The sequence below is a fragment of the Felis catus genome, chromosome A1 (assembly GCF_018350175.1).
Source record: "Felis catus isolate Fca126 chromosome A1, F.catus_Fca126_mat1.0, whole genome shotgun sequence".
Lineage (NCBI taxonomy): Eukaryota > Metazoa > Chordata > Mammalia > Carnivora > Felidae > Felis > Felis catus.
Genome location: NC_058368.1, coordinates 240011 through 267846, shown reverse-complemented (window position 1 = coordinate 267846; position 27836 = coordinate 240011). Strand labels below are relative to the sequence as shown.

General features: G+C 49.7%; 1 protein-coding gene across 1 annotated transcript in view; it reads right to left on the bottom strand.

The window, feature by feature from the left end:
* Window positions 1-27836, bottom strand: part of LOC102899369 (SCO-spondin) — a 133552-nt gene that overhangs the window by 57479 nt on the left and 48237 nt on the right. Inside the window, exons 8-29 of the mRNA XM_045037028.1 lie at window positions 24472-24589; window positions 23823-23910; window positions 22932-23040; window positions 19415-19480; window positions 18388-18489; window positions 15130-15322; window positions 14622-14758; window positions 14050-14274; window positions 13570-13711; window positions 11042-11165; window positions 10540-10674; window positions 9633-9785; window positions 8370-8571; window positions 7525-7665; window positions 7276-7422; window positions 5365-5491; window positions 4528-4667; window positions 2708-2911; window positions 1944-2093; window positions 1555-1734; window positions 728-844; window positions 47-196 (exon numbers count right to left, since the gene is read on the bottom strand). Of these exons, the coding sequence (XP_044892963.1) occupies window positions 47-196; window positions 728-844; window positions 1555-1734; window positions 1944-2093; window positions 2708-2911; window positions 4528-4667; window positions 5365-5491; window positions 7276-7422; window positions 7525-7665; window positions 8370-8571; window positions 9633-9785; window positions 10540-10674; window positions 11042-11165; window positions 13570-13711; window positions 14050-14274; window positions 14622-14758; window positions 15130-15322; window positions 18388-18489; window positions 19415-19480; window positions 22932-23040; window positions 23823-23910; window positions 24472-24589 (3150 nt within the window). The remainder of the gene's footprint in view (window positions 1-46; window positions 197-727; window positions 845-1554; window positions 1735-1943; window positions 2094-2707; window positions 2912-4527; window positions 4668-5364; window positions 5492-7275; window positions 7423-7524; window positions 7666-8369; window positions 8572-9632; window positions 9786-10539; window positions 10675-11041; window positions 11166-13569; window positions 13712-14049; window positions 14275-14621; window positions 14759-15129; window positions 15323-18387; window positions 18490-19414; window positions 19481-22931; window positions 23041-23822; window positions 23911-24471; window positions 24590-27836) is intronic.

Genomic DNA, 27836 nt, shown 5'->3' with positions numbered 1-27836 from the left:
ACCTTGTCCCCCTTCCCTGCACCTGAAGATCTTTGCTGCCTCTCACCTGCTGGGCAAGGCCCACTGGGGGCCTGTAGACCAGCCTCCTTGCAGTAGAAGCTTCGTGGACAGGTCTGGCATGCAGAGGGCATGGTCTGCTCTGCGAGGCCGGAGAAGGTGCCAGCGGGACACAGTGTTGGCCTGTGTGATGCTGCAGCTGAGGACACAGGGAGGCAGCAAAGCCATGGCCTGGCTGAGGGGAGGCCTCAGGTCCAGGGGGTAGGCTCCTTAAGGGCAACAGGTGTGGGCCCAGCCTCAGAGATGGGGCAGGACCCATGGTGACCTTGCCTGTAGGACCCATCTCTGCCAACCTCCCTGAAGCCCAGCTCCCTGGCCCCTCCACATCACATGGAGAGACTCAAGCCCTTCACCTGCTGCTGGAGGATCATCATGTGGGCTCATACAGTGACAGCTAATGAGACTTCTGATGCGACAAGGCCACTGCTGTCGGTTCTCAGCTGTCCACATCAAACAACTCAAATCACAGCAAACATCCCAAGTGACTTTAACTACTCCCCACTGCAACATTCCTTGGCCTTGGGATGGACCATCTACGGCATCCCTTTTCCCTCTGGCTTCTTCCCAATTGCCCCAGGGTCCAGACACAAACTGAGAAGTAAGATCTGTCAGCAGCCTTCTGGGCAGGAGGCCGAGTAGGGCTGAGAGTGGGGCCCATGGAGACACTCACGGCAGAAGGTTCCTGGGGGACAGGGGGCCCCTGTCAGCCCATCCTCTGGAGCTGGGGACACTGCTCCTTTGGCACAGAAGTAGCCAGCCTGGCAGGGCCCACTGGGTGTGGACAGGCCTGGGGGTGAGAGGGGGTGCCAGGCTGAGGCTGAGTAGCCTCCTTATGCAGACAGACAGGGGTCCTTGTGCAGTGTCTGGCCCCGGAGGACTGGGAGTTGCATGAGTGGCTGAGCCTATGCCCAGCGCTTTGTCTCTTTCTCTCCTCTACCCAACCCTGTGACAGGGGTACCACTTTCATCTCACAGAGGGCCTGAGGCATTGTCAGTAGTAGCAGACAGAGCTGAGATCTGAGCAGAGGCGGGGGTCTTGGCCTCACTATGCTCTACCATCTGAGGGTGGCCAGAGGCTGGGGCAGGAAGAGTCTAGTTCATATCTGGGTCCTCAGTGACTGGGAGTGTTTGGTCACAGCAGGTGCTCAGGACGTCACTCAGTCACGGGGATTCGTGAGAGGGCATAAGTGAGGGGCCACCGAGCTCCTTCCTCTGCAGAGAGACTTGCCTTCCCTTGGTATTCTGCAATGACCCACCTGTGTTCACTCAACCATGATGGCAGCAAGTTTATGTTAGCACAGACCTTCCTGTAGGCTTGCCAAGCACACCACCTGACCAGGCAGGTACAGACATCAGTTCTCAGTTTATAGAGGGAAATATTGGTTCATGCCTGCAGCCACACAGCTGGTAAGAGCAAGGTGGGTTCCTACCATTTCTCTCAATCGTCTCCAAGCCTGGGTCATAGCACAGTGGCCAGAGAGGGCTCCTGGGTCCTTACCAGAGGTGGCGCAGAAAGAGCCTGGTGGGCAGGGCATGGGTTCTGAGCTGCCCTCAGGGCAGAAGGATCCAGCTGGACACTTCCCCCCTGTAGCCGTGGCTGGACACAGGCAATTGGTGCTGGTGTAGTTGTCCAGGTCAAAGGGGCGGGCGGTCCAGGCTGCTGAGACGCAGAACCAGCCTGGGGTGGAGATCAGCACAGAAAGGCAGGCAGTGGGGCAAGAGGACTGTTGGGGACCCCAGGGGTCAAAGGCTGAGCTCACCCAGGCTGCAGGCCTACTCCTCCCAGTAGCTGTTCCAGGAGATAGTTCAGGTCACCCCAGGTCCAGGGACAGCAGTAGGAAGCACGGGGATAGGTGGGAGTTTCTTAGGGTGCTTTGGGAAGCGCACCTGCATCACATGGTCCAGAGGCCTGGGTCAGATTCTCCTGCCCACAGTAGTGGCCTGGGGGACAAGGCAGGCAGCTGTCCAGGCTCTGGGTCATTGGGTCTGGGTTGTAGTAGCCCCGAGGGCAGGGGAACTGGGTGGCATATTTGGTGCCTGAAAAGCAAAGTTCAGAGGAGGGAGTCCAGCTGGGCTCAAGGCTAAGGAGAGGGACCATGCCACTCACTGCTCCTGGTGCCATCTCGTAGGACCTGTCCTGGCAAATACCTGGCCTGAGCCACAGGAGCCACTGCCTCACCAATAGCTTATGTTTGGCTTTCCAGGCTGTGTGGTCCCGGGCCCAGGGTCCACAAAGCCATAGAGTTTTCAGGAATCATTTTCCTGGTGGTGAACTTTGCTGAAAAGCATGTGGCCCCAAATTTGTAACATACTGGTAAAGTAATCTTAAATCTTTAGTTTTTAGTCAATGGGATTATGTTATAGAGTAGAAAGTAAAACTCTCATGAATTTTAAAGGTAAAGCAAAACACTTGTATGAAATTTGCTGCTCAAGGCCTCTTGCTTTGGGCTCAGCCTCTGTGAAAGGTCCAGTCCTTCCCTGGGCCTTTGGGACAGGTGGTGGGACAGTCTCAGCAGTGAACATCTGTGTGATCCTTGGTTGCTGCTGCAGTTTACAGAGCAGCAAGCACCAAGCCCCACCCCTACCCTTGCCACCTATACTAGCCCCTGCTGCTCAGCCTTGCCTCTGGGAGTTGTGGCCCAGGCACTCACCTCTGGGGCAGTAGAAGCCAGTGGGGCAGGGGTGCCCGCTGTAAGTGGTGATGTTCTCAGGGCAGTAATAGCCAGCAGGGCAGGGGAAGCAGGATGCTTGGCCAGTCAGGTTGCTGTAGGAGCCAGCAGGGCAAGGATGGGGAAGGCTGGTCCCACTGGGGCAGAAGTGGCCTTGGGGACAGGGCCCCCCATGCTCTGCGTGGCCTGAAGAAAGGAAGGAAGCTAAGTGAGGAGTGCAGGCCCAGTCACTGTTGAGCATAACGGAGCCTGGGGTGACTTGTGCCACCAAGACCAAATGTGGACTTGGGTTTGGGGCAGAAGTTCAAGGGTTTTAGAAATAAATAATGCTGATAATTAACATTTATATAGCATCTTCCAGATCAAAGAATATATGCTTTATATATACGTTATATATTTATGCATGTGTATTTGAACCTCAGAAAATCCCCTTTTCGGGTTGCCTGGGTAGCTCAGTTGGTTGAGTGTCTGACTCTTGACTTTGGCTCAGGTCATGATCCCAGGGTCAGGGGAAGAAAGAAGGAAAGAAGGAAAGAAAAGAAGAAGGAAAGAAAGAAAGAAAGAAAGAAAGAAAGAGAAAGAAAGAAAGAAAGAAAGAAAGAAAGAAAGAAAGAAAGAGAAAGAAAGAAAAAGAAAGAGAAGAAGGAAAGGAAAGAAAGAAAGGAAGAAAGGAAGAAAGGAAGAAAGAAAGAAAGAAAGAAAGAAAGAGAAAGAAAGAAAGAAAGAAAAAGTAAAAAGAAAAAGAAAATCCCCCTTTCGTAGGTGGGCAGGAATAATGACCCATTTTTAGTGGGGATGGCATCCTGGAATGGTAACTGATTTTTGTGACCAGCGTCTCTCCGTGCTTCGCCCAGACTCAAAGCCTGTTTTTTTTTATATTCCCCCTTGTGTTCTTCTGAGGACACACAACGTGAGTGTTTATTTTTAAAAAAATGGATTTAGAAAGCATTGCTTTCGTGTGTGGTTGTGAGCAGAACCCTGTGCCTCCTATAACCGCCCCCCCCGCCAAGTCCCTGCACTGGGGTCATGACTCCTGCTCTCTTGCTGCCCACCCGACTCCCCAGAACTTCACTTTCCATAATGGAACTGGGTTTTTGCCTCAAATGGTTTTTGGACAAATGGAAGTTCTTGAGAAGAGGGACTTTAAGGCCCTGGCCTAGGTTCAATGGCCCTCACCAAAGTTGTAGCTCAGTGCTGTGTGTACCATCCCTCTCCCCTTTCAGAAGTTCCCAAGGAATAAAGGGCATCCTCTGAGAACATGGGTGCAGAGGGTCTTCCCTGTGAGCTTACCTTGTGCTCCACCTCCCCACGGGTGCTGTCTCTGGCCCTCATGGGAGACGAGGTCCACACTCAGCTCACCTCTGGGTTCCTCAAAGGGTACCATTCTGGAACCTGCTGGCTGGTCTCTGGAAGCCCCCAGGTTCTCCCTGCCCACATTCTTGAAAATATATGGCGTCTCCATCTTTGGGTCAGTGGGGCTCTGATTTAGGAGGTTGGGTGGGGCTGAGGTGGGCTCAGAACCACAAATGTGACAAGAGCCCAATGACCACAGTCCAGAGGGCAGTGAGCCAACCATGAGAAATACTGCTACAGGCACAGGGCAGGAGGCCAGTGGGTCCAGGAATAGCAGTCAGACTTCTAAACACTCCAGCCAAGGATCTTCTCCAGGCCCGCTTGTTCACACCCTTCCCCTTTGTCCTCAAACTGCCCCGCACCCAGTCACCTCCCATAATCAGAGTGCCCATCTACCTCTGGGTGTTGGGCCAGTGCAGGGCCCACACCAGTCCTAAGAGACCCCTTACCTGCTGGGGTTGGGGAGGAGACTCCTTCCATACAGAAGTAGCCAGGTGAACATGGTCCAGAGGGGGCAGTGAGGCCAGATGCACCACAGAAATGGCCAAAGGGGCAGGACAGGCACTCCGATGCCATGGTGAGAAACATCCTGGAGAGACAGAGAGAAACCTGGGCATCAGTGGGACCAGGTGGAGTAGCCATGTCCTGGCAAGGGACCATGCATTTCTGGAGCTGCCTTTTCATTTCTCCTCTTTTAGGTTCCCTGGGATTCTTCCTGCTTACAAGGCAGGTGGTTTCATTCTGGAAGATGCCTGGAGGAGAGCTCAACAGGGCTCTCTTTCTCTTTCTCCCCCTGCTGCTCCCCAAGACAGCTGTCTGGGTATAGTTGTCCTTTTCCATCTTAATCTTAATTCAAACTCAGTTGTCTAGGGCCACAGACCTTTTTGTCTGGCAGCAATAGGCAGAACATCCACCAGCCCTTCAACCATTGGCTCCACAGCTGTCCCCTTGCCCTGAGTACCTTCTCTTGGGGGCTGGGATGCTCCTAAACATGGGAAGATGGGACTCTACTCTCAAATTAGACTCAGGCAGATGCACAGAATACCTGATGGCCTTTCTTTCTCGGGTATGAATGTTCTCAAGCTCCCAGCAGCCCATATTGCCTGCCCTTATTCTGGTAAGAAAACTCCCTTTACCTATAATGCTGGTCACAGGTCAAGTGGAAGCCCTGCTCTGAGGCTGATGTCCTTCTGTGGTGGAGGGATGCTGCCAGTGAGATGGTCCATGTGGACAGAAGACCAGGAGGAAGACAGCTCTGGGCTTACCCCCATGGGCTTCTCACTCACCGATCTGAGAAGGTACCCACAGGGCAAGGCAGGGGCACTGCTGTGCCCACTGGACAGAAGTGGCCTGGAGGGCAGGGGCCCCCTGCCATGTCATGGATGCCTCCGTCAGGTTGGGTGACTTCAGCTCCTGCCCAAAGTCAGAAGTAGGTGGGATCACAAAATAGCCCCTCCCACACCCAAACCAATCACTCAGTATTCCCAGTCTTGCCTACCCTCTGCAGAGGACATTTCCTGAAATACAGTAGCAGAGATTAAAAACTGGAGTGACATCACCCTTGACTGCCCAGGCAGCTCCAGTCCAGGGTCCTGTCCAGTCCTGGCTCATCACAGGGACAGTGGGTGGGGCCCCAGGTGTGGGGGTGGGGCACAGAGATGTAATCAGAAATTATCTGGGCAGACTGCAAAGGTGAGGAGAAAGTACAGGGGTGCCAGCATTTGGCCTATGCTGGAGAAAGGTGGGCACAGGACAGACCAGGAGGACTGGGGGCTCCACACCCAGCTTGAGAAGCAGAGTCTGAGCCACTGAATGAAGGCCTCTGGGACACTTGTTTTGGAAGCCTGTTCCCTTCTTGGCCAAGTTTGTTATTTCTATTTGCAGCATTATGACCCTTTATTAGCTCATGGAGCACATAATCTATGGGTAATAAACTCTAAGAAGAAGAAGGACAGGAGAAGTTAGGAGAAGAGAAAAAAAAGTATGTGTGATCCTGGTTTTGTCACTGCCCCCAAGCTGGCAGGTTTACCTGTGGAAGCATGATGTGTACACATCTGCGGGCATGTGTGAGCATAGGAAACACGTGCAGTGCATGTTGTACCAGCAACAGGCAGGTGAAGGAGGAAGACAGAGTAACAGTTTTAAACATCTTACAGTTTGCATGAGAGTTGTCTCCACACCCCTAAGGACACTGATGTCACAAGGGGGAGGATAAACAGTGGCTGCTCTTTGTGGGCTGTCCTTGGACAAGGGAGGTCTGGGGTTGGGAGATGGTCCATAATCTCACCCCTGGGGCACCCCTGAGCCGGTGGGGGTGGGGGGTAGAGGTGCTGTCTGGCAGGGGCTGCCGGACTGGTGCTCATCCCACAGCACAGTCCTAGAGTGCTGCCCATGAGCTCCGTGCTGGCTCTGGCCACAGAGAACCTGCACGGGTGGCAGTGAGGTCACGATGGCAGGGTCTTGGGAGACACAAGACCTCAGTGGGGTCACCAGCCAGGCCCAATCTTGTCACTGGAGGAAGGACAGGGAAGGAAGTCCTGTTGCCTGAGGCTCCCCCAGCCCAGAGGTTCCATGATTTGCGATCTCATAGCTGCCCTTATCTAGCCCCACACTTAACTCACTCTGCCAGAAGGTCTCTTGATGCTGCCCTGGGGAGTGAAGTACAGCCAAGGTCAGGCCTGCAATGCTCCCAACACTCCCACCCTTTGAAGCAGGGCATTGGATGGAGCCACTGCTCAGCCTGCCCTGCAAGAAGCCCAGTCCCATGCTGTCACTTCTGGGCCAATGACATGAGTGTCACTGAGTACACATCCTCACTTACCCAGGACCATGCCAAGCCCTTTGTCTCCTCTATGGAACCTGTTCTTCTGTATTATGGCCACTTCTTTGCCTCAGTCAAGGTAAGCATTTATTTACTGTCATATCTAATTTTTACCTCAATAATACAAATTCCCATATTCTGTATTCTTATTGGGCACATGAGAAACTGAGTTAAGTGATTTCCCACAGCAAGGAATAGTGCCACTGGACTTCTGCCCAGTCCAAAGGCCCTGTCCTTGACCACTGTTCCCAGGGCCTCCTGTACCCTAGGCCATCAGAGAGAGGTTTCCAGTGTCCTGCTGCTCCCCAGGCCCCAAAACACAGTTTTGACCTGACTCTCCAGGAGAAACCCCAACTGCTCCCTTCTGTTTCCTCACCTGCAAAACATAGCCAACAGCTCTGGGCTGGGCTTTGGCCCTCCCATGGACTGGACATGTCCTGAGGGCAAGGAAAGGGGATGTGGCCAGTGCCCTGGGGACAGTAATGACTGGGAGGGCAGGTCCTCTCCTGGTGGCTCTCTTGGCCTGGAAAGTAAAGCATCTGTGTCAGTTTGTGGCCTTGCACACCCTGTGTTGTAGATGGTTTCTATAGCAACTCTGGTCTGCCTTCTGAGCCAGCCCAAGTACCTGAGCCATTGCTGTGATGCCCATCTGTCTGGGATGTGGCCACCTGTGAGCTTTCAGGGCAGATGTGGCCCACAGAGCCACCATCTCCCCATGGGCCACTGAGAGGTGTCGGGGTCCACGCCCCTCCTGGGCAGTAATATCCTAGAAGCAGAGAAGGCATTCAGGCTGGTCTATTTTTTGGTGCTGGAGCTGTGCTACTTGCCTTCCCATCCATAAGGGTCCTGCCACACTAATAACAGCTTTGATGGCAACATGCTCTGTGGATATCCCAGATGAGCTATTAACTAGGTCCCTTTGAATGTACATCTTCAAATACGTGTTCACCATTTAGTCAAAGGGAGGCTGAGCAGGATGGTGGAGCAGAGTGCCTGTGTCTCATCCATCTGAACCTAAATTTCACTCCCCAGTGAACCCATGGATATTCTGTTGTACATGGAACCCCCCCCCCCAATCCAGAGGCCCTTGGGGGAAGGTCAAAGTGTTGTCCCAATCACAGACAAGGTAATGGGCCTTCCCGGGCCAAGCAGGCAGAAGACTCTTCCTTAGCCTTTGGAACACCACTGTCCTTCCTCATCCCTGGCCCTTCTTTTCCTTCTCCTTCCCCCTCATCTAGGCCTCAGGACTTGGAACAATCCATTTAGAAGGGGCACCTAGTAGCTTCCAGCCTGCCTCCCAAGGCCAAGCCGAGCCTCACTGACCTGGGCACACTTCCCCTAAGCTCTCGCTAACATGTCTCTACCTCAGGAGCTGAGGGTCCTAGGGCCAGAGCCCAGGTGGCAGACCTGACCATCCTCTGCTTGGTGCTTTTCCTGCCAGGCCATCGGGGGAGATATGGATGCCCTCACCTGGTGCACACGGGCCCCTGGGGGCAGCCTGGCCTGCTGCAGCACAGAAAAACCCAGGTGGGCAGGGCAGGCACCAGCTCACATCCTGTGCCCCCCTCTCTGCATTCCAGGTGCCAACTGGGCAGGGCCTCTGCCTGGCATCCTTGGTGCCAGCAGGGCAGAAGTGGCCAGCAGGGCAGAGGTCACCAAAGGGGAGTCCCTCCTAGAGGAAGAGGGTCCGGTTGAGTTTTAAAAGTTGAGAACAAGGGGGTTCTCTCCACTGGGCTCCCTCATAGTCCTTCTGAACCCCTCTGTGAGGAGGCCTGCCTCAGTCAGCCAGTAGTGCACTCCTGCTCATTTACACGCATCAACCTGACTTACACCCCCCTCTGGGAAATGCTCTGGGAGTTTAACTTTTCAGAAAAATGAAATAAATTTTAATGTTGAGTAGCCTAAACAATCCCACTTCTCTGCCTATTTGCTGAAAGTGCTGCTACACTTGTGGTAAGACACATCTGTCTGTTGGTCTTATCTCTCTCACTCTTACCTATGTATCATCTTTCAGTCATCTATGTATCGACAGTATATCTACCTGTCATTGTTAACTGTCACCTATTATCCAGCTGGATGGTATTCCATATCTGTGCTTAGATATTTTCCTATTACTGGGCCTTTGTGTTGTTTTGTGTTGTGTTTTTGCTGTTAAAATGTGTGGTGTTTTGAACATCTTTAACATATTTAAATGAATGACATTTTTTTCCCTTTTATGTTCTTTCCCACATGAGTATTGGATCAAAGGGTACAAACTGCCTTGAGGCTCTTGTCAACATGTTTCACGATTGTTGTCCGGCAGCCTGGGCCCAGGCGCGGCCCACTGGAAATGGACTCTATCCCTCAGCAGTGTCTTCTTAGGGCCTCAGCAACTGTGTTTGCTTTTGATGATTAGTAGATGCATATTGTACAGAAATGGCTTTGGTTCATGTGTCTTAATTGTCAGCTCTGTTGTGCTTTTTCCTAACTGATGACTTATTTGTATTTGGTGGCTTTTTAGGTAAAAGCTGGAAACTGATATTAAATACTTTGGCCCTTCCACATTTTTATTGGCCATGTTTAATGGTTGCAGTTTTACTGGCTCTGTCTCTGCAACGTCCCACCATTTTTTGCTCTGTTACCCCAAGAGGCCGTGAGCCCTAAAGGTAGGTACTGGTGTCCCCTGACTCCAGCCCAGGCCTCTGAGCTCAGGCCAGCCTTGCCTCCCTTAGGCCCAGGAGGGCCTGCACTCACCGGAGAGGAGGTGTTGGAACCAGGCCCACAGTGGTGCCCAGGACTGCATAGCCCCTGGGGCTCAGTCAGGCCTGTTCTGCCACAGAAGGCCCCAGGGCGGCACAGTTGGCAGTCTTCCACACGTGCTGCCCCAGGGGCCTCTCGGAAAGTGCCCTGAACAGAGAACGTTGAACTGACATCAAGGACCTGGAGGCCAGAATGGGGTTCCAGACCTGGGTAGCCTGGCTGCTCTGCTAGGAAGGGAACAGAGCGGGGCCCCTCCACCCTCACCCTGGACACGACAGGGCTGGGGAGGAGGAAATGGCCTGCTTGAAGAATGAGCCTCCAGAACACACACACGAATGAGAGGGACTTACTTTTTGATAGACCAACAGTGTTTGATGGCAAAACACCCACCCAGTGAGGAATGTGATTAATTCACAGCAGATTTCAAAAGCAGGCAGCAAGAGAGAATAGAGGACATCAGATCATTTGAAGAGGTGCGTATATCTTGGGGAGAAGAAGCCATGGCTACAGTGGGGGGTGGGGGAGATTGGAGGGTTCTGGAGCCTGGAGAACAAAGGGTGCCCCCCCCCAGCCCCTCCCTGCTGGCAGCTCCACCTGAGTCTCTATCTTTCAGCTCCCGAGCCTCTCCCTCCCTCTCCCTGCATCCCTCCCTCTTCCACAAGCCTGGGTTGCTTTGCCCCTTGTGACCTCTGGTCTAACACCACTATCAGAAATCAGCTTTGAGAAAGGGAGTGGTCCAGTGCTCCTCATCAGAGTGGGGCAGGAGGCAGACGGCTGGCGTGTGGCTGTGTCACAGTGAAGGAGTGTCCTCCACCCCAACCACCGGTACAGGGCCGGTGGCTCCAGAGCCTTTGTAGGCACAGGTGAAGAGATGCCAGGAGGGCTGAGGGGATCTTCTTACCATGGGACAAGGGATGGTCAGCAGGCCTGGGGCTGGGCAGTAGTGCCCAGGTGGACATGCTATAGGGCGGGCCAGTTTTGTCTGATTGCAGAGCTTTCCTCCTGAGCACTTTTGGCACCAGAGATGGCCTGGACCCTGGAAGGAGGATTGGCAATAAGGTTGGTTTCTTTCCACTCCTCTAACATTTGGGCCAAGGCTGGCACATTGTAGGCATTCAGAATACATGTGGAATTGAACTGAGAATGCTGCTGGCTGGGACCCCAGGCTATTGTGTACATCTCCTTCTGAGGAGGGCAGGGCATGGGAAGGGCTCAGAGCAGGGCAGATGCCAGTAAAACTGAGGTACTCTCTGAGCACCTGCCCTGGTCCACAGGTTTCCAACGCCTGGAGGAAAGGGGCCCAGGATGGAGGCTACACCTAGCCACCTCCCCACTTCCCTGACTGTAGTATCCTCCCCCTTCTGAGCCCTCTAAGGGATGGAGTCTGTTCTGGGAACACTTACAGAGAAGCTTCCAGCACCACAGGGCTGTGGAGTAGCAGTGCCTGGCTCAGGGCAGTGGTGACCTGCAGGGCAAAGCACACAGGCCACAGCCAGCCTTGCACCCAGACTCTGGTGGGAGGTTCCCCTGGAAAAGAAGCAGAGAGCAAGGAGTATGGGTGCCCACAGCCTTCTTGGGGAGGAGCCGTGACAGCCACATGGGATTACCATTGATGGAGGGCAGGAGATCACCACTGTCTCCAGCCTCACCCTCCAGATTTAAAGGCCAAGTCCCACCCTGGCTGTAAACCCCTGGGTTATGCTGAGGATGTGGTAGGTGTGGCCCTAAATGTGGCCTAGATGGGACAGCGTATCGAGAGAGGTTTTAAAACCAGGCTTATAGGCTGATCGTCCTTCTATTAAAAGTTTGCACATGACATATCTGATAAAGGGTTAGTATCCAAAATAAATAAAGAACTTATAAAACTCAACACCTGAAACAACAAATAATCCAACTAAGAAATGGGCAGAAGACATGAATAGACTCTTTTCCAAAGAAGACATACAAATGGCCAACCGATACATGAAAAGATGCTCAACATCACTGATCATCAGTGAAATACAAATCAAAACTGTAATGAGATACCACCTCACAGCTGTTAGAATGGCTAAAATCAACAACACAAGAAATGACAGTTGTTGGTGAGGATGTGGAGAAAAAGGAACCCCCTTGCTCTGTTAGTGGGAATGCAAATTGGGGCAACTAGTCTGGAAAACAGCATGGAGGTTCTTCGAAAAGTTAAAAGTAGAACTACCCTATGATCCAGCAATTGCACTACTAGGTATTCATCCAAAGAATACAAAAATACTACTTTGAAGGAACACATATACTCTGATGTTATAAATATTATCTACATAGCCAAATTATAGAAATAGCCCAAGTGTCCATTAACACTTGTAAATATGTATATATATGTGAATATTACTCCATATTTATTCAATATTTACTTCACAAAAATATTACTCAATATTTACTTCATAAAAAATAATGAAATCTTGCCATTTGCTACAACATGGATGGAGCTAGAGACTATTATGTTAAGCAAAATAAGTCAGTCAGAGAAAGACAAATAACATATTATTTTACTCATATATGGAATTTAAGAAACAAAACAAATGAGCAAAGGAGAAAAAAGAGAGGCAAACCAAGAAACAGACTCTTAACTATAGAGAACAAACTAATGGTTACCAGAGAGGAGGTGGGTGGGGGGAGGGGGAGGGGGGTAACAGGTGCTGGGAATTAAGGAGAGCATTTGTCATGATGAGCACTGAGGGATGTATGGAATTGCTGAATCACTGTATGGTGCACCTGAAACTAATATTACACCGAATGTTAACTACTTGGAATTTAAATAAATTAAAACACAACCAAACAAAAAGTTGTCTGTTCCTCTACTTTGTTTATGTTTTTATGTTGGTGTGGTCTATTGTTGGTCTGTCTGTCTGTCTGTCTCTGTCTTATTGTAAGTGATTTGTAATGGCCCTTATATAATAAGGCAGTAAGTAGATGGATGCTTGGCCTGACGTTCATATTGAAAACATCTCCCTGCTTGGTTGTTTGCCTTTTAACTTTGTTCATGATGCTGTTGAAATAACTACCTTCAGATCCTGTGGTCTTTCCTCAGTTATTTCTGCCTTTCATGTCATGCTTCTTTTCCACATTCTCTCTGGTTGTAAATATTTATTTTAAAAAGTTTTAAAAATATTTATTTATTTTTAAGAGAGAGAGAAAGAGCATGAGCAGGGGAGGGTCAGAGAGAGAGAGAGAGAGAGAGACAGTATCTGAGGCAGACTACATGGTTCTGAGCTGTCAGCACAGAGCCCGATGTGGGGCTTCAACTCAGGAACCGCGAGATCATGACTGGGCTGAAGTCGGATGCTTTACAAACTGAGCCACCCAGGCACCCCTACAGTTTTGTTTTTTACATGGAAATCTATATTTGGTCTGAAATTTATTTTGGTTACTACTGTTTTCACTTTTTACGTGAAGAATATGTATCACTTTTTCAAAATAAGAAAAATTCTTAAAGTTTACTCCGTGACCAGAGGAATAAGGGGCACATCTTCATAAACCAGTCAAATCAACAGAGAGAATTCCAGAGCGCCAAATGATCGTTGCTAAGATGTCAGCCAGAATTAGCTTCCAGAGTGCTTGGCCTTGGGGTGTGTTGTTCTTGAAGCAGCTTCTCTACTGGGGTGTGGGCACCTTACCCATTGACTCCAGCCCAGAGTGAGTTCTCTCCCTTTCAACATCTAGGGCCATGAGGGTGGGGGTGGGTCCCACTCCAATTTGCCACCCTGCATCTCAGCCCTGGCCCTTGCCTTTTCAGTTCCTATGTCTTATCTTAACAAAGCTATCAGGTCCTAAGGCAGCCCAGACCCTCATCTCTCTTTATAAATCCCTCGATGCCTGGCATAGTGCCAGGCTTCGGCCTGTACTTAATAAACATGTGGTAACTTTGAGGATGGCCATACCCTTCAGCCTCCCTTACCGTGGGCAGAGCACGGGCTTGGGGGCACCACTGGGGCAGAAGGCCCCTGGGGGACATGGCAGACAGTCTTCCATCTGGCTGTTGCCTGCTTGAGAGCTGTAGGTGCCTGCTGGGCAAGGGAACTGGGTGCTCCACATTGTACCTGTTTCAGAAAGAAGGAGGGGTCTCAGGAGGGAAGAGGGGGGCCAGGGCTGCATTATGCAGGTACAGTAGCTTCTCACCCTACTGCCTGGGGACAGTTCTTCAACAGAGGCCACTGGGGAAGGGGCAGGGAGCAGGGGGTACCACTCACCTAGGACCAGTCTTGTCTGGACTCATACCCTGGGAATCCCCATTCAGGATGTTCAGCAGCTGAGCAGTCTTGGCCCTACTCTCAGGAAGGTTCTCTTGAAATCTAACCTTAGTATGGCAGGCTGGCTCGTGGCTTTCTCTTCTGGCACTCACCTGTGACCTTGCAGAGCAGACCCTGGCCCCACTCACCTTGTGGGCAGTAATGCCCAGCTTTGCATGTCCCTGAGGGAAGCTGGGCTCCAGTGACACAGAACCAGCCCCTGGGACAAGGTACACACTCCTCGACTGCTGTTAGTCCAGTCTGGTTACTCCAGGTGCCTGGGGGACACTGGAACTGGGTCGGCCGTTTGGTGCCCAGAGGGCAATAATGGCCAGCTGGACAGGGGATAGGGGGCCAGTTTGGACTTCCAGTTCCTGCAAACACAATCTTGAATTAGACCCGGAGGAGCAGCACCCCCTCCAGCTACATCCCTCTGGTAAGTGGCAGGGACATGGGCTGGGGCCTGGCATTGGTGAAAGGGGCATCTAGGTCAGCAGCGGCCCAAGGCTACCTGAGGCAGCATGGTGGGAACGCAGTGATCTTCATGGTCCCATCCTCGGACACCCTAAGTGAGGTGAACCATGATCTTTGTGCGAAAACAAAGGGTTATGGGTCAGGGTCTAGTTTGCTGGCCTTCCTTGCCTAGGAGTGGAGATGGTTCTTCACCCAAAAAGGCAGGGTCCAATAGGCAGCAAGGCTGCCTTTCCCCCTTTTCACTCACCCCTAGGACAGGCTACTCCCGAGGGGCAGACCTCACACTGTGACAGGTCGGAGAGGTTGTTGCGGCTGCTAAATGTCCCGGGTGGGCAGGCATGGGTGGGAGCATTGGGGCTGGAAGAGCCCACAGGGCACACATACCTACGACAACCAAGGAGCACCCATCAGCCTGGGTAGTCGCAGGGAAATCCCATTGTGCCTGCTGGCCTCTGTGGCTTTGTTGCAGTAACCTCCCTGTGCCCCTTTCTCCCCGTGGGAAAGACAGGAGTTACCTAGCTGCCTCCAGCTCATGTTCAGGCCCCGGTGCTCCTGGGGAGGGTCCTGGAGCCTGGGGCTGGAGTGACACTGAGCCCTGATTGGGAGGCAGGGGCCCTCCCAGGACACGGAGGTGGGTGGATGTTTGCTGAATCCCCACCTGAATCTGAGGGTATGACTCCTGAACGATGGTAGGGGGAGGACTCTGAGCCCCCATCCAGTCACCTCTATATCATTAAGAAATCAAAGTTCCTTACCCCGGTGTGCACTCTGCATCTGGCTGAGTCAGCCCAGCCTGGGTACAGGCCTTGCCTGCTGGGCATGGAACACAGTCTGTGGTTTCATCCTGGCCTGGATTCGGGCTAAATGTGCCTGGCTGGCATGGGATGGGTTGGGTGGCTTGGTTGGGGCAGAAGTATCCCGCTGGGCACTGCAGACACTGGCTGAGAACTGGGGAGAGAACAGCCCACATCACTGCAGTTCTCTCCAAAGGACCTGCGTTGCTGGCCTCAAAAGGAAAACAATGAATGCTTCCCAGGCCCTGGTGGGTCTGATCCTCCTGTGGGCCTGGGAGTGCAGGGAGGAGGGTTGCCATCGGCATTTACCAAGGTGCAGAGTGGGGGGGGGGGGGTCCTTTCCTCTCCATGCAGAGACCAGTGGCTTCCTTGCTCTCTCAGTGCTGCAGGTTTCAGGGGGCTCCCACTGCCTCAGCAGCACAGCCCACAGACGACTATGACAGGGAGTCTCCTGGCTTCTCAAACTCCCATCTTCCTTTCTATAAAATGGGATTACAACAACACAGCTTCCCAGGCTTGCTGTGACAACACTGTGCAATGTGACAGAGCCCCTGTGCAGTACTGGGCACCCGGCAAGTCTTCGTGAGTCCTAGTTTCTTTTTTTTTTTTTTTTTTTTTTTTTTTAAGCCCAGAGAGCCTGGTGGTCTTTCTTTTATTTATTTATTTATTTATTTATTTACTTACTTATTTATTTATTTATTTATTTTTGGGACAGAGAGAGACAGAGCATGAACGGGGGAGGGGCAGAGAGAGAGGGAGACACAGAATCGGAAACAGGCTCCAGACTCCGAGCCATCAACCCAGAGCCTGACGCGGGGCTCGAACTCACGGACCGTGAGATCGTGACCTGGCTGAAGTCGGATGCTTAACCGACTGCGCCACCCAGGCGCTCCAACGTGAGTCCTAGTTTCAACATCGCAGCATCACAGTTCCAACACCCTGGGGAGAAAGGAAACTTTCCGGCTGCTGTGGCTCACACCAGACCTATCTTCACTTTCTTGGAGGCTGGGTCACTTTCCTAGTTTTGCTGTTTCTGTTGCTCTGTCTCAGTGTGGGACAGCCTCTGCCCTCACTCTGTCCTCACATGGGAACTGGGGTTCCTAGTAGGAGAGTTAATGTGTGACCACAGGTGATGCTGCTGGACACTTTGCTCCTCGCTCTCCAACTCCTGGGACCTGCAGAGGAAATGACTCCTTCCTACTCAGCTATCTCACCTGAGTGCCCACTTTGGCCCTATCCTCCAGGGGCTGGTTCTGGTGGGGGCTGGTCTTGGCCCTGGGCTGCAGAGGAAGCATCACACTTTCCTCCATGGCTCCGAGGAATGGCCCAGGGAGTTGGTGGCTTCAGAACTTCACAGAAAAGTAGCTGAGAGGCTCCGTCACAGAAATCTGTTTCCTTGAACCACTTACCAGGGATCCAGCCCTGTCTCCAGTTAACAGCCTCAGAATTGGGCAAAATGGAGGCTGTGAGGAATTTGTCCCTGCCTCTTTTTCTTCCTTTCAAAACCATCCAACATCCATCCATGTGGACTTCGGGGCATTCTTGGGGTGTTACAAAGTAATGAGACAGATGTGGGTTTGCACTGTGACCTCACTCTATGTGACCCAAGCCACTTAATTGACCTCTGAAGTTCAGAGGGGATTATGAGCCCCAGATCATAATCGATGGTGTTCGATGGTGTTATGTGAGCTAACACATGTGAGAACACTTAGTGCAGAGTCTGACACCCAAGAGGTGCTCCAGCCCCACCCCACTATGCTTGGGCCTTTCCTCCCCTGCCAGGTCAAACCTGTACTGTGTTCCATGAGTCACAGACTCAGGATGTCAGAGCTTGGAGGGGCCTCAAGTGCCACCCAGCCCATGGCAAGTAAACTGGTGCTCAGAACTGTTGCAGAGTTGTGACAGATGGGAAGCAGGAAGATGTTTGTGGCCATTTATATTTTTCTGGAGAAATCCTGTATTGGCCTTTGGAGACAGCACTAAAAGAATAAGCAGTGGAGAGCTTGCAGGCAAGGGGAGAGAACTGTTTGGGCTAGGGGACAGGCAAGTGGGCAGTGAGACCTATTGTGTGCAGGGAGCAGTGGCCTAGGGCCCATGATGTGGTGGGTCTCTTGGGTATTCAGGGCCCCCCAACACCACACACCATTATCGCTGATGGCAGTGACCCTGTCCAAAGGCCAGCAGCTGGATTGGCAGGTGCCCTCCTATCCCATACAGCACTGTGTGTGGGGCTGAAGTTCAGGAGCCTCAACCCTGCCCAGGCTTGCAGGGGAGGGCATCAGCCCTGTGTTGTCTTGACACCTGGGTTCTGGTCCTGGCTTCGCTGCCAAAATTAGATGATCCTGGGGAGCGAGTGAGCTTCCTGAGCCCCCAAATCGTTACATCCCCAGGGTGGTCACAAGCTCTCCTCAACCACTAGTGGCTGTCACAAGCACTTACATGACAGTGCGTTGTGATCTGTGGTGGTGCATCTGGTAGTGCTGGGGCAGGAGAGGGGGAATATTCCCTCAGGACACTGAGTGGTCTGACCTGATAAATACCCCTTCTCTGCCCCCAGACTCATTCTTCCAAGGTAATAGGGGAAGTTGTTGATGGCGGTGATTATGAGGTCAGAAGCAACTCTTTCCTGAGCACTCAATATGTGCTAGGTTCAGTGCAAGGTCCTTTATATAGATGTCTTGTCTGATGCCCACAGAAGCCTTATAAGGCAAATATTACTACTGAGGCTTAGAGAGGTCAAGGAACCTACTGATTGTCCATCAATAGCAGATCTGGATGTGTCCCAATTCCCACATGGTGTTCTCTGTCTGGGCTCCTGACCACTCCTCCCTTGTGCCTACCAGCACTTTCATTCTTCACTTTTAAACTGTTCGTTTCTTTTCTCCATGTGCTCAGTGCGAGTGGTTCCCAGCCACATGACCTCTCTGTCTTTAAACTCTATGTTGAACAATTTGGGCTGCCTTGAACTTCCTGCACATGTCCTGATTTTCCCAGCTGAGCAAAGACAACATGGGGCTCCCAGACCTGGTAGCCTGATGGGGCCTGCTGCATCCTGAGTGGGGCTTTCCTGGTGTTCACCTCTACCAGGGCCTGGAGATGCTGCTGGCTATAGTCAGCATCATGAAGTATGTATGGTAGACTTTGGATGAGCACCTAATCAGCAAAGTCAGCAACTCACTCTTCCCATCGTACAAACAGCAGACAAAATTCAGAACTGACCTGCTAAGCAGAAGCTGGTGTTGGGGTGGGGTGTCTCCCTCCTGCTTTCAAAGGTCCTGGCCAGGCATGGCATGGTGATGGCACCATCTGGGCAGAAGTGGCCTGTGAAGGGAAGCCATATGGGTGGGTCCCACCAGGACTCAGGGCCTCATCATGGGAGGAGTCTGCAGGCCTTAGGGTGGTGAGTCGGGGGCCCAAGGCTGGCCTCTGTGGCAATCTATAGCCCAGAGCCCTGGGGTGGCATCACTGCCAGGGAGAAGATCAGAGCAGCAAAGTCTCTGCTCTCTGCTTCTCCAAAAAGCTACTTCCTCTGCTTGAAGGGTTCTCCCTGCCCTCCGTGACTGACTGACTGAGCCTGTGCACTTTCTGGGCCTGACTCCCATGTCTATTCCTCCAAGAAGCCTCCTGGGTCCCTTGCCAAGAAGACTGCCAGTACCTTTGTCTGAGCTTCGATGGCTTTGTCCTTACTTTGATTCAATACTCTCCACACTGTAGTTTAGGGGGTTCCTGTGTCTGTCTGTCTTCTAACAGTGAGCTCCAGGGACCCTAACACTGGCCCAGTGGCTGGTACGTGCAGGTGCTCAAGAAGAGTGTGTGAGGCAGAACATGGGTGGGCGGAGGGCTGGCAAGAGGTCCATGTCAGCTGTTTTCCTTTTCCCACTGTGCCTTTCTAGTCCTCTTGTCACTGCAGTGCAATCTATGGTCCCTCTCCAGGCAGCCAGACACTTCACTGAGGTCCTTGCCTGCCTCTAGTCCAGCCATGTGTTTCCCTAGGCTGCTTCACATTGATGGATGGGCAAGCCCTCTTAGTTCCCCTGGGAGTGGCTCTGTCTCCTAAGTGTCCCATGAATTCAGTGGGCTCCCCCACAGCCTGGCCCTGCCCCAAAATATACATCAAAGAGCAGGTGGATAAGAGGCTGGGTGACCTTGAGGTAGGGGCAGTATCCTTACAGAGGGGAAGGGATAAAGATGAGAAACCACTCCTGCTCACGCAGGTGTCAGCACCCTCAGTGTCAGCCTTGTTTACCTTCTGCCCGCAGGTGCAGGGGCTCTCCCTCCATTCCTCTTCCACTGCTGTCCTTTGGCCAGTGCCCTGGAAATACAAATACACTTCATTTTCAACCTGAAGAAAATTAAGGAGGGAAATACTGCTGAAAACAAAACCGTATACAGTCTTAAAGTTAACAAAAGTAAAAATGATGTATGCCTTGAGATACTCCCTTCTTGATCTTTAGAACCCCACTTGTCTTGTGGCCCTGTGCACGCTGCTGATGGGAGTAGGGATCCACCTTGGATCCAGCACCTGGTTCCCTTGTTCTGGCCTCCCCACTCTGGGAGGCCTGGTTGTTGGGGCCTTGGCACTCTCTTGTGTACGCTATTTCTCCCTATCTTCTTTTCCCTCAGGCCCCCTCTATGTCTCATGTTCTTTGTCACTCCAAATCACCCTTGCACAGTGATAGCATCATCTGTGCACAGCTGAGTGGGATAGGGTCCTCTGAGCATTCTCTCTCTCTCTCTCTCTCTCTCTCTCTCTCTCTCTCTCTCTCTCTCTCATGCTCATTTCAATCCTAAATGTCTTTGTGGATGGGAGACAAAAGGATTGCAGGAGTTAGCGGTGGGATGGGTAGGTAGCTGGACAAGAAGACCTCTCTATCCCTTTCCACTTGACATTTATGGGTTCTGGAATGAAGTATGGCCCCACACAGGCCTCTCCCCTGCTTGCTCTGTCTGCCTTTCTTGCTCCCACTAAGAACTCAGGCAATTATGGGGCTTGTAGAACATTCAGAAGCTGGATAGGGAGGGAGAACAGGGGACTGCATGTGTATGTGGCCAACCAGAGGAGCCTCCTTACTGATGAGCAGCAGCGCCAGTTGGGCAGTGACAGAGCTCTTGTCTCTGAGATGAGGTGCCAGAGTCCCCACCGCTCATGTGAGGAACAACTTGTTTCTGAGTATGGTGGCTACCATTTACTGAGTCTTTACTTAGAACTTTCTACATATGACTTTACTTAGCAGGCATATTTAGTCACCATTATTATCAACTCCATTTTTAGAAATAAGGAAAGAGAGGTTTAAGGAAAACTTAAATAACCTTCCCAGACTCATACATATGACCATAAGAAAGGTCTCAATAGATTTCAAAAGATTGAAATATCAGAGAGTATGTTTTCTGACTACTATGGAATTAAAATAGAAATTTGTAAGACATCTAAAAAAGCCCCAAATATTTGTAAATTAAACAACACACTTCTAAATAATCTTCTGGTCAGAAAATATCAGAAGGAAATTAGAAAACTTTTTAACTTTAATGATAATAAAAACCCCACATCATAAAATTCGTGAGATATAGCTAAAGCAGTGCATAGATACAAATTTTAGGTTTAAATGCCTGTAAACTAAATGCTTATATCAGAAAACAATAAAGGTGGAAAATCAATTATCTGTTTTTACCTTAGGAAGCTGGAAAAAGGATATCATTAAAATCAAAGCAAGTAAAAGGAAGGATATGATAATCAATGAAATAGAAAAATAAAGAAAATCAATAAAACCAAAACCTAGTTATTTGAAAAGATAAATAAAATTTATAAAGCTCTAACTAGACCAATCAATAAAAAAAGAAAAAGAAAGAACACAAAGTACCAATATTAGGAATGAAACAGAATCATTGCAGATGATATGTTAAAAGGTTAGTAAGGGGATAGTATGAAAAACTCTATGACAATAAGTCTACAACATAAACAGATAAATTCCATGAAAGACTTAAATTACCAAATTGTCACAATGAGAAACAGAAAATCTGAATAGCCTTAAATTTATTAAAATTTTGAATTTGTAATTAAAGACCTTTCCATTAAGAAAACTCTAGGCCCTGTGGCTTTACTGAGTTCTATACAACACTTAAGAAATAACTCATACCAAATCTACATAAACTCGTTCATAAAATAGAGGAGTAGGTACTAACTGGAAGTTAATTTTATAAGGCTAGTATTACTTTGATATCAAATCCAGACAAAAATCAGAAAAGAAAAATACAGACTAATATCTCTCATGAACATAGATGCAAAAATTCTTACAAAATATCAGCAAATCAAATTCAATCATAGGTAGAAAGGATAAAATATCAGAGCTATGTGGAGTTTATCTCGGGAATGCAAGGTTAATTTAATATTCAAAAAACAATGATACTCATCATCTTATCAGAACAAAGGAGAAAAACCATATGCTCATCTCAATCAGTGCAGAAAAAGACAGGACAAGATTAAATACCCATCCATGATAACAACTCTCAGAAAACTAGAAATAGAAGAGGATTTCCTCAATCCAATTAAGATTTAGAACAGAGAAAAGATGTCCAATTCTATTCAAACTAGTACTAGAATTCATAGACCGCATGATAAGACAAGAAAAGGTAATAAAAAGGCATGTGGCTTGAAAAGATAGAAGTTAAAAAGTCTTTATTCAAAGATAAAATATTGCATGAAGAGAAAATATTATGAAATCTACACACAAAATAGTTACTCTAACAAATAAATGAAGCAGGTAAGATTGAAGGATGCAAGGCCAATATAAAAAAAGTCAATACTAGCTGGGGTCCCAAAGACATATCTGTACACCCATGTTCATAGCATTATTCACAGTAGCGAAAATGCTAGAGCAACTCAAGTGTCCATCAATAGAATGAAAAATCAAAATGTGGTATATATATATATATATATATATATATATATATATATATATAGTCTTTTAAAAGAAGGAAATTCTGACCTAACGGTATACCATGGATGAACCCTGGAAATGCTATGCTAAGTAAAATAAGCCAGTCACACAAAAAGCAAATACGGTATGATTCCACTTACATGAGATACTTACAGTAGTCAAAATCATAGAGACAGAAAGTAGAATGGTGGTTGCCAAGGGCTAGGGGTACAGGGGAATGGGGATTATTGTTTAATCAGTATAGAGCTTCAATTTTACAAAATGAAAAGAGCTATGTAGATGGATGGTGGTGATAGTTGGACAACATTATGAATGTATTTAATACCACTAAGCTGAACACTAAAAACCAGTTAAGATGCTAAATTTTATGTTACATGTATTTTGTCACAAATAGAAAGCAAATTGAAAAAAAAAAAACTAGCTACCAACACTTGGAAATTGAAATAAAAGATACGATTCCTTTTATAATAGCATCCCAAAACATGAAATACTTAGGGATAAGTTTAACAAACTGTGCAGATGCTGTACATTAAGAACTGTAAAACTCTGCCAAGATCATACATCTAGTAAGGAACAGAGTTAGTACTTGAACTGTCTTCCAAAGTCCATGCTCCTCACCACTCTGCAAACTTCCTTCCTTCTGTGTTGCCTCATTTCACTCTCCCCAAGCCATATGAGTGCATGTTCGGGGCCCAGGAGTAGCCAGACTTTGTCCCTCAGAGACCACCTGGGCTTCCAGGGGATGTAGTTCAAGCAGAAAACCCTTCGATCCCATCCTGTGCCAGTCCTTCCCCAGTGGCATCAGGGCCCCAGCCCATTCTCACCTACCTGTGGGGCGAGGCTGGCAGCTAAGGACTCTGTCTATGAAGAAGTAGCCCAGAGGGCAGAAGACATGGGCAGTGTGCTTTGCTTTTGGCTCTTGCCTGGGCAGGTAACACTGAGAGAACACAAGGAAACACAAGTTGAGAAGGCAGGTAGGTCATGACTAACACCTGTACCTGGAGGCTGTTGAGAGTTGGGATCTCAGTTCAGGTGCTTACTTTGCCAAGGGTCTTTACAGATCCCCTAACTTTTCTGCCCCTCCAATTTTCTCTGTAAAAGAAAATTACCACCAACATTACCTCCATATGTCATGGTGAGGCGGAATTAATTATTGTGATCCATGGTTGAAGGGAGGTTTTCAAGTACTCCTTGTCTAACTTTTGGTGGATGCTGCAGCTCCAGAGCTAAACTTCTTGAGCTGTAGTTGTTGCTATGATTCAGTTCTCAGGGGACAGAGGTCTGCCTTGACTCTTGTCCTCTACCCAGTGGTACACACAGTAGGTGCCTGGTTGACACCCACTAAGTGAGTGAGGTGCAATGTGGCTGCTGTGGGCATTTGTGCCCCAGCTCCAAAGTTTCTATGTTAATTGCATGTCACATGGAAGCAGTGACTCTGAACCTCCCAGCACTTCACAGGTATCATCTCATTTAATCCCCACAGTAGAGGTGTGTTATATTTGTTTTTGTATTGAACTGGCTAAGCAAGTCCCCGGGCACTGGGTCAGAAGCGAGCAAGGAGTGTTGGGTGTCTCCCCAAGGAGAGCATCACCATCTTACTTTTGACATGTTTGTTTTGATCCTGAGAAATTTAGCCTCTTCTGGGGACTTCTTGATAACCACCATGCCCCCTCCCACAGGAATGGTTGAGACAAGGAGCTGCCCTTCCCCCGGGGTCACCTGGTAGTCTTTGCTTTCTCTGAGTCTTGGGAGCCGGCTGCAGATTCTGGTGAGGCACGGCTGCTGAGCTGTCCTGCCACCATGGTAGCTGCAAAAGCCAAAGGAATCTGAGCAACTGAGGAGAGGCCCTGCAGGTTTGGGAGCCAGGGAGCAGTTGGGCCTTAATGGCAGTGCAGATGGCATTGAGGCCCTTCACACCTGGCCTTGGTACATTTGGGTCTGCTGCCATCTGGTCTGAGGAGAAGCTGCAAGCAGCCAGAGCTGCTAACAGTGAATGTGGGAAGATAGATCATATGATGGCCAGCCCCACTTCCCAAGTGAGGATTCACCAGGTCATAGGGCAGGAGAGAAACAGTGCCTGTCTAGAGCCCACGTCTTCTGGTACCTATCCTGCACCTTGGCTGTGATTGAAGTTAGAAATCCAGGGACTGTGTCCTGGGCAGGCTCCAGGGGATCAACCACCAGGCTACTGGACTCATGCCCCTGGGAGCTCATCACACTCAGGGCCACCATAGAAGGGACCTGTACAGGACCACTTTCTTCCAGGGAGAAGGAAGCCCTGGTCTCTCCCAACCACTCGCCCTGCTGCTTTGTCCTTCCTGCCCTTTCCCTCCTCTCTTCCTGGGGCACGAGGGTGTCCACTCCTTACTGAAAGTCCTTGGAGCACTGCAGGCAGCTCCCAGCCATGGAGTCCTGGCCTGGCAGGCAGGCAATGAGGCACAGGAGGTAGCAGAGGGCCCCACTGCGGTGACAGAGGGCAGCTGTCCCTGTGAAAAGCAAAAGAGAGGAGCGACAGGCTTGGTGTGAGGGCATTGCTCCCCTTTTGCCTCTAGAGAGTCCTTCTGCTCTGGACTTTCTCCTGTGATGATGTTACTTGAACAAAAGTCTGCAATTACTGAGAAACTGTCATAACAGATGGGTCTTCCCTGAGGACATGGGGTGTCATGGCTGGTGCTGAGGATGATAGTTCTTTTGGACACATGGCCAACCTGGGACATAGGAAGAGAAAAGCACAGATGTAACAGGGACACCAGGTTGGCTGAGAGCCCCCCACCCAAGGCCTCAGAAATCTGATGCTTTGATGAAGCCTAGTGACTTTTTTGTCACCCTTACCTTCTAGAATTTCAGGCACTTGAAGTGCCCTGAGGCTCTATTATTATAAGATAATAGAGCTGACATTTCATCTGGTCAACCCTCTCAATTTACATGTGGGGAAGTGGGGATTCAGAGAGATCACAGGACTGGCCAGAGTCACCCTGAGGCCCTGGTGAAAGGGCTGGCACAGGCAGGGGTCATGGTATGGCAGGGCTCCTGTCTGGGGCCCCCTTGCAGTTCATGAGGCCTGATATGCAGCCCCTCCTTAATGCTGGGACGCCAACCCTCTATCCCTGAAAACTGATGCACTGTAGACCCAAGGAAGAGCTGCATGAGCTTTACCTCAGAACTGCTCAGCAAATCCTTGTGGGTGACCCCAAGAGACTCCGGGTTCTCAAGGGAAATCCACAGGCTTTGGGGACAGACAGACCTGGGTCAGATCCCAGGTCTTCCACCCACTACCAGTTGGTAACTTCTGTCCACCTCAGTTTGATCATGTTTTATTGGGGCATGAAACCTACCTCGGAGAATTGTGAACAATAAATGAAAAACAATAATGAAAACAATAAATGAAAAATTGTGAACAATAAATGAATTTATATATTAAATATATATTAAACAAATATATAAATGCATATATTTATGTATGCTATAGGTATGCTATAAGATTATATAAGATTTATATAATTTTCATTTGACAAAGCCAACTATAAGTACTTGCTTTACATGAGGCCCAGAGAGGCAGACAATTCAGAGAGAGACAATACCCACTAGGACATACAAAACCACTCAGACTGCATGTGATTCCAGGGCCAAGACAAGGGGCAGAGTATAAGGATGAGGGGACAAGAAAGGGAGTGATCACTGAGAACTTGGGGGGGAAAGGCTGTGTACAAAAGGCAGCTTCACTTGGGTAAGGGAGAGAGTGAAAACATGCAGATGGAGGGAGGGGACACACACACACATACACAGAGGAGTGTAGGTTAGAGAAACCCAGAAGAGGAAGGCCAGCAGTGTGTGCCCCAGATGCTTCCTTTAGGTCAGTGACCCAGCAGTGATGAAGGCCAGGCGCTGGTTCATACCTGGACCTGATACTTACAGACAGCATGCCCTTGGCCAAGTGATTTACTCTCTGAACCCCAGTGTCCTCATTTGAAAAGCGAGGTTAGTTGTACGTATGCAGAGTTGACAAGAGGTCTAACAGAGAATGCAGGTAGAGGCCCAGGTCCCAACACACAGCATGAACCCAGATGTCATGGCTGTTATTTCATTGATCTTGCTATTGGCTCACCTGCACTGAGGGCACCTAGCAGAGGGGCCAGGGCCATCCAGAGTCCAGGCTGCAGCATGCTGGAGCAGTGACAGGTAAAGGCTGAGTGCAGATAATGTGCCAGATCCTAGCCTCTCTAGGCTGGAACATGTGACCTACATTGCTGTAACCTGGCCTCTGTAGCTGCCTAGGACCAGATCCAGTACACCCCCCACCAAGGTTCCCTGGGAAACGTGCCATCCCTGAGTGCATCAGAGGAAGACAGGAGGGTTGTGTTCTTTGTCCAGCTCTCCTGTCCTTCCAGATGGCCTCTGAGAAGATCCAGATTGCCAGGTTCTGATGCACTCATGAGACTTACTAGCTGCAGGATCCTGCATATAACTTACTATTTTTCTGTCTCAATTTCCTCATCTTTAAAACTGAGGTGACAAGACTACATATTTCCTGGGATTGTGGGAGAGCTAACGGAGTTTCAGGCATCTTCAGAGCAGTGCCTGCACACACATGTTTAGCAGCATTACTAATTTGTGTTTTAATTTATTGAGCACTCACGTTTTTGTGGCAGCATACAATGGGCAGAAGAGTAAAAGTCCTGGCACATGTCCTTAGAGCTTAGCTTAAAGGTTATGAGACTAGCCCTCAGGTAGCAATTCCAAACACCATCATCATAAACCAGTTAGCACTATGTGGCCTTACTGTGGGGCCAGCTTTCATTTACTTTTTCAGGAGCTCTGTAAGAGGTGGAATTTTACGGGTGCAGTAGGAAGAGTGACTTGCTTGAGGTGGCCCACTATATAAGTGATAGAAGCCAGTCTGTGTTAGCCAGAGTCCATGCTGACTCAGCTCTCTTCCCATGGTAATGTCTGTGGTTCTCATGGCCCTGGGGAACCATCCAGACATGGATGATGATACACCTTTATTTACCTAGAGCTGGCTCCTCCAAGGGACAGGGACACTAGTGACTAGGTGTCTGAAGCTCGGGTTTGGCCTTGGAGGATGTACTTCAGGTTTAAAGTGTTGTGAGGTCAGTAATCTTGGCGGATGTGATGTTGCCTATAATTGCTGATTTGTAAAAGCTATCGTATTTTAGAGGGACTCAGAGCCATCCATGCACTGGACATGCCCACCCATACCGCCTCAGTTGTATGACTTTCCCTCATCCCTGTGCCCAGTCACAAGGCCATCTTTCTGTTCCTCACACACTTAAGGACTGTTTCAGATTTCTGCTTAAGTGTTTCCTCTTTATTGTCTGATTCCCCACACTGCCTTGTTTTAATTCTCTTGCTTGCACTAAGTACCATTGATGTTTATCTTGTTTGTTCACAGATTGTTGGTCTCTCCTCTGTGGACTCTAAGGCCATGAGAGCAATGACCTGGTTGAACTCTCCTCCTCTGTGGCCCTGGTGCTTAGCATAGTACCTGGCATGTAGTGGGTACCTACCTCGTAAGTCCTTGAGAAAGGGTAAAGAAGTGAGAGGTGCCCAACAGTGTCTCTGTTAACTGCAAAAGTTTATTTTTCAACCTTATACAGGTGCCCAGCAAACAGAGCAGATAAGAGCTCTGGTTGGTTTAAAGGGAGGTGATGGTGGGGCAGGGCGAATCCAGAGGTCCCTTTTCTCTCCAGCTTGTCCCATAGGCAGCCCCTGAGG